Here is a 10274-nt window from a genome sequence, read left to right as displayed (position 1 = left end):
GACTGTGTCTCCACAAATTAAACCACAATGGACCCAGATTAGTGGCTTTGTATGAAGCTAGTACAAAGAAAGAGGGTCTCCTCAGTAAAATATTGGCAGGAAGTGGCCTTGAGCAGACATCACACACTTCCTTGAGATAGGCAAGGTGCGGCAGTTAGCACAACCTCCCATCTCCAGGCTGATCCTGTGGCAGGGTCAGTGGTCTCTGGCCAGGTGAGTGGGCTGATCCAGAATTCGCCTCAACTAGCCCTTCCACAGAGTACAGCATTTCACAGCCCAGAGACAGAACCACCTCTGCCTTACCAGCTGCCTGCACCTGTCCATATTAGGCAAAGAGGCACTTGACTTGCTACAGCCTCGTGATGACTTCAGAAGTCAGGAATGCCTGATAGGCTTATCCAAGCAGGAGATAGCAGCCGAGTGCTCCCAACTTCACCCTTTCTGCTCCTAACTCCCTCTCCTACCCTTCAGGCCTCCCTGGTAGCTTCACTAGGGCAGAAAGCTGGGTCATGTGTGAGAACTGGAGTGGGGGATCTACATGGGGAGGTGGTGCTGAGGCAGCCCTGGGCAAGAAAATGGTATGGTGTGCCAACCCAGCCAGATGCTCCCCAAATACACACAGATAAAGTGACTGTTTAAGATATTTTTGTTTTGTTTTGCTTTGCTTTCATCGTGTCAATGGTCCCAGTCTCTGACTGGGGATGTAAGTCCATGGGTCATTTTCTGCCAAGTGTCTCTTTAGGCAAGGCAGACCATGCCTACTGGTCTGCAATGATCACCTATTATTACAGAGCAAGCCCAGGAAGGTGCTACAGGGAGCTCCGGGCTGGGAGGTGGGGCTTCCAGTTGCAGGTGGTTGAGGTGAGGATTCCCCTGGTTCTCTGGGTTCTATTTTTGAGTTCGGGACCCTTTCCTTGCAGCCTGACCCCCTCCCCAACACAGAACATCTTTTCCTCATCTCTTCCTCTGATTTGTCTATCCATCCTACTTTCTCAGGCTTGTCCCATGCCCTCTCCTCTTTCTTTCCCATTACACAAGCACTGTTTCTTTCTAGATTGCTTTTCTTCTGTCTTCAGCTCCGCTAGAGACTCCTACTTACCTGGAAAACCCCCACACCGTTCCCCTCTTTCTGGAAGCATCTCCAGACCACTTCGGCCTGTTAGTCATTTGTTTTCCTATGTTCCTGCATATTGGGGTGCACAGCCCTCTCACAGTACTTGAGATGCCAATGATCTGATGGCTCAGTGTTTGCTGATCACTCACTATACAGTAGGCAACACTTAAGGACTCCACAAGGATGCTATTTGCCTCTAACAGTCCCTCTACAAAATAGATACACTGCTGTTCTTATTTGACAGAGAAAAGCAGAGATAGTCGAGCAGCCTACAGAATTATGGAAAGATTTATAGATGTCTAGATAAGTATTTGGTGAATAGTATTAGCTTAATAACACTCATCTTGTGAATTATTAAATATATAGATGAATAAGGAAGTAATTACATTCCTGTCTGCATTATAAAAAGCTTAAATGAGAACTTTTTTTTTTTTTTTTTTTTTTTTTTTTTTTTTTTTTTTTTTTGCTGTTGTTGTTGTTTAAAGACAAAGTCTCATGTAGCTCAGGCTCACCCTGAAGTTCTGGTCTTCCTGCCGTTACCTCCCTAGTGCTAGGATTACAGGCATGGGCAACCACACAAAACTTGAGAACTGCTTCTTTTATATAATTTAAAATTTTTAATATTATTGTGTGTAGGGAGATGCATGCCATTGAATGTGTGTGGCGGTCAGAAGCTATCTTTGTGGAGGCTGGTTTTCTCCTTCCACCTTTGTGTGAGTTCCAGGGATTGAACTCGGGTCATCAGGCTTGCATGACAGCAGCCTTTATTCATTGAACCATCTCAGCATCTCACCAGGCGTGTTTGTTTGACAGCACCTTATATAGCTCAGACTGGCTTTGAACACTGGGTAGAAGGTACATTAATGCCTTCATAACCATCTTTCAAACTGTCTTTACTGTTGGGTGCCTAGCTGAGGTCTAATGACCTACAAATACCTACTACTGGGGCAAACCAAGAGACCCCCAAACCCTAGCCGTGCTACTCGCTGGCTCCCCTGAAACAGCTGTGGCTCCCAGTGCCCCCAGCATGTCACCTGCGAAATGAAGAGAACTCTGTTCTCTTAAGTTGCTTCTAGTGTTATTACATAAGTGCATGGATTTGGTGGTGTGACACCTCCATACCAAATTGCATACTGCAGGCTCATCTAGGCCTGGCGTACTAACTACCCACCTGGATGTCACATCTGCGCTAGGTGTGGCCCTAGTGTAAAGGTGATACCAATCTCAAAAGAGTTCATATGGTTTAGTCCTTGGTTCACCTCATTCTTATCCAGAGCCGCACCCAGGAAATAAATTATGAAGTGCCTAACGAAACCCTCGTAAATATTAACAGGTCATAAACAACTATCTCAGGCTGAATTATGCAATGCGCACTATGCCAGTGCTCTGGAGACCTATAGGTCTCTCTCATGTCTAGGTACCGCCACTGCAGCTCTTCTGCTCCTAGTGGATCTTGGTCCTCCCCCGCTGCTGCCAGCACATATGCAGGCATGTGTGCCTAGAGATTTGGAAGCAACCATAGTGCTTAGCACCTGAAGTTGGGGTTAGTTGGCTGATAAGCCCAAATCAACTCCAGATGGTGTTGGATCATGTTCCCCTCAATAGAAAGAAGGGGTCCAGACAAAATGGCATTTGTTCCTACTCATGCCTGTGGCTAATTGGGAGCTTTAATTAAGCCTGGCATGCAACGCACCTGTATTATCTGGAACAGCATTTATGATCAGCCACACGTTTGCTACGGTCTAGTATTTCTTATCTGACTGGTGCTAGGCATAAACTATTATGTCAAAGGAAACAAACACTCTGTGTGAATAAGACAGTGTCTGTCATGTGGAAGGACAGGTGGGACCCATCTCCTGTGATTTGGCCTGACTCACAAGAAAAGCAGCAGCCGTCACCCATGCGTGAGGAGGGCCTAGCCAGAAAAAAAAAATGTACCCAGTAAAAGTGGAGAACACCTGCGTTTGTCTGCACGCCCACAGTGCTTGGAAGCTGCCCCACCTCATGTCAACCATCTGATGCTTGGAAGGGTCATCAGTTACAGTACCCACCTTTCCTGGATTTCATCATTGTAAATCTAGAGGCAGACCAATCAAAAACTCACCGCTGAGCTCCAAGAGAAAGAGGTACCTTTTGAATCACAGACCTGTCAAGATGGGACCCAGACATCCCAAGAGGAGAGACACCTGCCTGTGGTATAAGGGAATGGAGCAAAACATCCAATGTGGATGGAAGGAGAGAGGATGGTAAAGACTGCATGGCAGACCATCCTACCTCTACGCCTGAATGCTCTCCCTGCCGGCTTGACTGGTTTGTGCTGGGTTTCTGACCTCACAGAGTCTCGGTCTAGACTGCCACTGCATTTTTCCAGACTCTTCCACTCCTCAGCACAGGTAGTTTTTATAACATGGGCTCTTGCACGTTAGAAAAACCTCTCTATCTCCTCACAAACCGGACATAACAACTCAAACTCAGAGCCACCCCTAGTTAGCACCACTAACTAAAGATGTCCTCCTTTTCTTTGTATCTCGGGGACCCACAGTGATCTGCCAGTCACAAGGCCCGAGGACTCTGCTGCTTCAGGCCACTAGGGCTCGTAAAATAGGACAGCCCAGACAAGCCAGGCCACTCTCTTTCTGATGATTTTTTTCAAAGCACATCCTCAGAGCCAGGCGTGGTGGTGCATTCTAGTCAGCTTAGCGACCAGGATGTGGATGAGGAAGAGGAGAAGCTCAAGGACAGCCACTGATACAGAGTGAGTTCATGGCTAGCCTGGGCTACCTGAGACCCTGTCTCTAAGCAAAAGACACCATGCAAGCCAACCTTCCTCTCATGCCCTGCTGGCTAACTCCCTCAGAGATCTCACCTTTGGATCAGCCACCCAGGCAATGTCATTCCCTAATAAAACAGTCTGCTTGGCGACTGTAATCCTAGCATGGATGCAAGAGGATTGCCATGAGTTCAAAGCCAGCCTGGGATAACAATTCTAAAAAAAATCCTCCATGAACAACAGTGTGTCAAATACTGACCATACAACTTTCTATGGTACTAAAGTCCTTATGACCTTCTTGGGGGTGGCAGGAACCATACACAGGGTCCTTTTTAAAAAGAAAGCCACTGGGGCTGGAGACATGGCTCAGAGGTTAAGAACACTGGCTGTTCTTGCAAAGGTTCTGAGTTCAATTCCTAGCAACCATATCGTGACTCATAACCATCTATAATGAGATCTGGTGCCCTCTTCTGCTGTGTAGGCACATGCAGGAAGAATACTGTATAAATAATAAATAAATAAATAAACAAATAACTAAATCGTAAAGAAAGAAAGAAAGAAAGAAAGAAAGAAAGAAAGAAAGAAAGAAAGAAAGAAAGAGCCATCACATTCAATGACTGGAAAGAGTTACTCTGAAGTCCCTCCACACTTGCCCTGGCCCTAGTTCCCCAGGGAGCCGTGAACCAGGAAATTACAACTTTGAAGGAAGGCATCAGTGGGAGTGGCACCCAGGGCATCTGTCTTCTCCCTTTTCCTTTGCCAACTCTGGTATCCTCTGCTTGAGGCTAGAGCATGGCAAGTTATTAGGCCAGCACTGGGGGGAAAGGGCAGTCTTCTTCTTAGGGCTGAAGTGCACATGGTTTCAGTACAGTTGGACCGCTCTCTTGTACTCTGCACATTGGTGCACTGGGCTCAGGAGCTTGGCAGCTGTCTCCCTGGGGCAATGGAAAGCAGCCGTATCCCACGGTGGCCTCAGCCGCTCCCCATCACCAAAACAAAAACACAACAGGCTCCATTGCCATGGAGAGTTCAATCCTCTTGTCCTGGGGTTGGCACGGAACAGAATTCCATGGGCTCTGCTGAGCTACCTCCCGAGAGGTCTGAATACTGTGCATTCAACGTTAACCTAAACACCCAGCCTGGACCTGTACCAGAGACAGTCCTCCAGGGCCAGCAATTAATCTTGGCTTTAGCAGCCTATCAGGTGGTGGCATGTCAGAGATGTCAGAGGTGTGATGTTCTAGGCTCTGGGTTCACTGATGCTGCCAACCATAGACCACAGTGGATACAACCAGTCCATGGGGAGTTAGTTAGTGATTGGTATGCCCCTGAGCAGAGACTTAGAACCTAGGGAAGGGGCAATGAGGTGGTAAGGAGACCAGAGACTTACTTCTCAGTTTATCAATTGAAAACAGGGAGTTGGTCTGGGGAGATGGCTCGGTTGAGTACAAAGCTTGCTGTGTGGACATAAGGATCTGAGTTCTAACCACCAGCACCCAAGTAAAACCTAGGCATAGAGGCAGACACCTGTAAGCCCAGCCCTGAGAGGACAGAGATAGGTGGCTCCTAGGCGCGTACTGGCCATCCAGCCTAGCTGAAATGACAGGCCTGGGTTCAGAAAAAGAGCCTGTCTTAAAAGAACAGAGTAGAGATCAATAGAAGGAGATGCCTAAAGTTGACCTCTGGCCCCTTCATATGCACACACACCCCACACAACAAAACCCAGACAGGGGTCTTTCTAAAATGTGTGTTTCCAGTAGACAACCACTTACATGACACTTCTTAGGTAACACAGCTTAAGCTGTAGAGTCAGAGCCAGCCAGCATGCCTTCTGGAAGTATGAACCCAGCTAAAACAATTGCCTTCTCAGTCTGTGCATCTGTAAAGCCATCCAAAGACCTGCTGCAGGTGTTCAACGGGCTCACAGACAAAAGGTACCTAGTACACACAAGCTGCTCAATAAACAATAGGGCCCATGGGCGACCAGGCTATAGAGACAGGAAGTAGGAAGTAGGATGGTTGACATTTGCTTTACTCCCTCCACTTTGCTTTGGTTCCCTTCCTTGCAGAAGGTACAGAGGGGCAGCTGCGGCCACCACCTTCAAGGGACTAAAGGGCTGATCTTGAGCCAGACAAAGGAAGCCTTCGGGGACTGGAGAGATGGCTCAGAAGTTAAGAGCACTGTCTGCTCTTCCAGAGGACCTGAGTTCAATTCCCAGCAACCACATGGTGGCTCACAACCATCTAGAATAAGATCTGGTGCCTGCAGGTGCACACTATATGCATAATAAATAAATCTTAAAAAGAAAAGGCTGGGCGTGGTGGTACACGCCTTTAATCCCAGCACTCAGGAGGCAGAGGCAGGTGGATCGACCTGAGTTCGAGGCCAGCCTGGTCTACAAAGGGAGTCCAGCATAGCCAGGGCTACACAGAGAAACCCTGTCTCAAAAAAACAAAAAAAACAAAAAACAAAGCAAACAAACAAACAAAAAAAGGAATCCTTCCCCTGAGAGCCACAACACAGCACCCAGAAGCCCATCCATTGAAAAACTGCCAAGAGGCAAGCACAGTAGCTCTTTGGCTTCCTGTCCCATGAGGGAGAGAAGCGTCCACAGGGTCCCCTTTACCTTGGTGTTCACGCAGGCTTTCCCTCGCCTATACTCCTTGTGCGAGCCACGCTTGTCCAGCTTGTGCCACAGGGCTTTGGCCTTCCAGGTGTTCACCTTGGACTTGAGCTGGGAGTAGAAGTTCCTATGGTCCAGCGGATCGAGGTCCAGGAGGCAGGTGAGGATGTTGAAGGCCTGGAGGGTCCCTTTGCATGTGGTAGCTTGCACGAAGTTCTCAAAGACCTGGCCGGCCTGGGCCTGCTTCTCGTCTTCATTTTCTCCCATGGTTCAAGAGCTGTGTGGAACAATGGTGCGGACGAGTCAGAGGGAGTTACCAGAAAGTGCTAGATAAGTCCTGCACCTGCAGAGGGAGGCATCAACAGGCCAGCCTTATATCCTTTAAGGCACTAAAGGCCTGATCTTGATCCTGCACACGCACCACTGCACCTGGACCATATCTGGAGAAGGTCCAACGAACCTTCTAGCCCGGCATGCTGCCTTGCTAGCAACCTCTCTCTCCCCAGCCCCCACTCGTCCCCTTGGCTGGAGAACTGCAGATTGCACAAAGCTATATAAATATACTCCGGAGAATGTCAATAGGACCTCAGCAATCGAGCTCCAAGTCAGATGGCTCTGGAAACGGTGAATAGGAAAAGGCCAGAAAGGATTTATTCCCCCGACGGAAAACCCACCATTCTCAGTGTTGCGCATTGAGAAACATAAATTCTGCCTAGTTGTAATTATGTCAATGCCCAGGCAAAAACCCCATAGCCCATCTTCCTCCAGGCTCCACAACCTCTTCACTGATTACCATGGGATAAGACTTCCCCTATACAAGTGACAAACGACAACCTCTCAAAACCTATCTTTCAGGAATCTGCTGGAAGCACATCTCATCTACCTCAATCAGACACCCAGAAGACAGACTTATATGGCCTTGTCTCTGCCAGTAATAAAAGAAGCCCATTCCGTGCAAGAACAAGCAGGGAGCTGTTTAAACAAGTGCTCGGGCTGGCGTAAGGGAGACACTCAATGGAGCATTCATTCGCATCGCTGAAATAGCTTGCTTGGATTTGGGGCATCCTTCCCTCCATCCATCCCTCTGTGTCCCTCCACCCTCTCTCTGTGCCACCATTCAAACATCAAGCGTTTCTTAGGAAAAAATCATTTCAGCTTCAAAGGAATGAAAACAAAGGCAGACCACTTCCCCAAAGCAAAGCTGTTTTTCCCCATCAAAATGCATGGGGAGTGCAGGAAGCTCAGTGTGAGGGACTTGGGCTGGCCCAGCTGCTTGGGTACTGAGGAGTCTGGCAACGGGGGACCCGACATTGCACAGGATAAAGGGTCCCTAGGCATCTTCACTCTTTCCAGATGGGTTCATTTATGGGGGGGTACATCTGAGTTGGAGGTTAGTTTTAAAATACCCAAACAGTCAGGAGGCTGTGTATTTCTTTTTTTCTTGCAATCTCTGACTCATCCACAAGAGTTTCTGGGGCCATGGCTAGTATTGGCATCACCCTGGATGCTGGGAATGGAGAGATGGCTGATGTAGAGATAGATCCCATCCAGGGAAGAAGAAAGAACGGTGGATAGAAGAGCACTTGTGGGATTTGGAAAAAAGCCTGGGGAGGAGGTCCCCAGAGAAGCAGGTGTCCCATCGAGCCTGAAGAAGACTCCAGGAGATGCCAAATTGCATTACTTAGGAAGGTGGAGGGTTCCAGTACAGAAAGGGGAACATTGTGGGCCGGGGAGACACTGTTCAGAGGCATGAGTCTGAAAAGAGCTGGTATAGTTACAGCAACAGCAAAGCCAAGGTGTTAGCAGCATAAGCTTTCTGGGGGAAAAAAAAAAAAAAAAAAAGATAGGTTAGGGTTTCTGAGACAAATCGTGGAGTATCCCTCCAGGCCAAGGGGTAACATGTTTCATGTGGGAGCCTGCCCTCCCCCTACTGATCTCCTAGGAGTGTCCACTGTGCCTGGTGCTGTGCCCACATGGAGATTAACCCCCACCCTTGTGCAAGGTCTTACCAGTCTGTATACACTGGCCAGGCCCATCTTCCAGGAAGGCCCATCCTGCTACCCTGATCCACGCCACCCTACACGTTACACAGGAGAGGGCTGGTAATGCCGGTGCCCTGCCTGGTTTAGACGGGACATGAATTCCTCCACTTGTGCTCCCTCGGCTCCTCTAACCTCCCGAGCACTTGCTTGGTATCTCTCACATCAACACTGTGGCCTCTCGTGTCTCATCTTTCTCTGCAAGTCACTCTTGCCACCCAGAGAGCACCGACAGAGAGCAGGACTCATCTGTGTCCCTGAGTGTATTCGTCTTCCCAGACTTGTCTGTCTTTGGAACCGTAGCAGCGTGGCACTGAATAAGGGGTGTGGAGGGCAAACAATGCTCCCAGGGTTCTAACGAAGCCTCACAGTTCCTCCTGAGGATGAGGTGGAGTGACTTTGGAGCTACAGGAGCAGGGATGCGAAGCCCCCTCACTGCCGCACGACCTCACACAAGCCACTCAGACCCAGGAAGTGCTGGGCATGTGTGTAATGCTAAGGTAGGCAACACATGCAATGTGTGTTGCATCCAAATCCACTTTTCACTCCTCGCTTCTTGTCTGGAATCTATCTAAAACGGCACACCACTGCCAAGTATCAAGCCAGATCTGTCTCCAGGGCGACAATTTACAAACTGGAAGAACTCGTCTCCTCTCTCCTGAAAGCACTTAAGTCTTAGAATTCACTACAGGACGAGGCAAAGGCGGTGCTGAGGGTCTGGGGGTGTGAGAGCTCCCAGAACCGACTCTTATCTAGGGTGTGATAAGAGAAAGGGGGAGGGAAAGGGCCCATGGGAGGAGTTAAGTTTGGCCTTGGTACCTTCCAGTGCCAAGCTTGAACATGCCTTCCTGGATCTAAACAGTATCCACTTTTTAAAAGACTGGATTGCCAAGTCATACATACCACTTTGAGAGGGCATAGTCGCATGGCAAGAAGCCATCTTTGTAGGAACATCAAATCATTTATTTAGTCAGGGAAACCTGTGTCTGAAACTGGTCTCAAGCACTCGCTAGCTGTGTGCTGTGAGACAATGTCACCTCAGTTGGTAGCCTCAGTTTTCTTGTCTGTATGATGGGGACAATACTTCCTAGACCACAGAGTTACAAGAGAGAAAAAGCAATCAGGTTTGGGATGTACTTAGTGTTTGCCTTGTAATTAGCACTAGTCCTTCAATGGCTCAAACATAAAGGCAAAAAGAAACATAACTCATGGCTTACACTAGCTTTCCAAAGCATTTACCCAGCATACACAGACCCTTCATTTGAGCCCCAGAACTGACCAAAAAAAAAAAAAAAAAAAAAAAAAAAAAAAAAAAAAAATCCCAAACTCTGCTAGATCTGGCTCCTATGTCAAGAAGTTTCATATATCCTAAAACTACAGGAAAGGCATATCCCAGTAGTCTCAGCTTTTGGGGAGTATGCCACATGTTTTGGCCAGCCTGGGCTACATAGGAAGCCCCTGTCTTGAATAAAACAAAACAAATAAGCACTCTAGAGCATCAATTCAGAAGATCTAGGTCTGAGCTCGATTCTCAGCTATATAGTCTTGGACAAATCACTGAATTTGCAAGTTTTAATTTCCCCACATACCAAGGGGGAATCTCACCCAGGAAGTTTTGATCATAAACTGAAAACACAAGAGTTGCAGACAGGCAGTGTTGGTCAGGGGCCTGCCTAGCACTGAGAGGGACATGGTGAGTGTGAGCTTTAAGCTTCCATTTCTTTGGA

At 48.1% G+C, this 10274-nt stretch overlaps 1 protein-coding gene across 1 annotated transcript in view; it reads right to left on the bottom strand.

Annotated features, from left to right (window-relative positions):
* The window catches only part of Mical2 (microtubule associated monooxygenase, calponin and LIM domain containing 2), a 224421-nt gene that overhangs the window by 144062 nt on the left and 70085 nt on the right, over positions 1–10274 (bottom strand). The window contains exon 3 of the mRNA XM_051149233.1: positions 6512–6785. Within this exon, the coding sequence (XP_051005190.1) occupies positions 6512–6775 (264 nt within the window). The 5' untranslated portion in view covers positions 6776–6785. The remainder of the gene's footprint in view (positions 1–6511; positions 6786–10274) is intronic.

The sequence above is a fragment of the Acomys russatus genome, chromosome 7 (genome assembly GCF_903995435.1).
Source record: "Acomys russatus chromosome 7, mAcoRus1.1, whole genome shotgun sequence".
In the NCBI taxonomy this organism is placed as follows: Eukaryota; Metazoa; Chordata; class Mammalia; order Rodentia; family Muridae; genus Acomys; species Acomys russatus.
The sequence above is the reverse complement of the archived record's forward strand: the minus strand, read 5'-3'. Positions and strand labels throughout refer to the sequence as shown.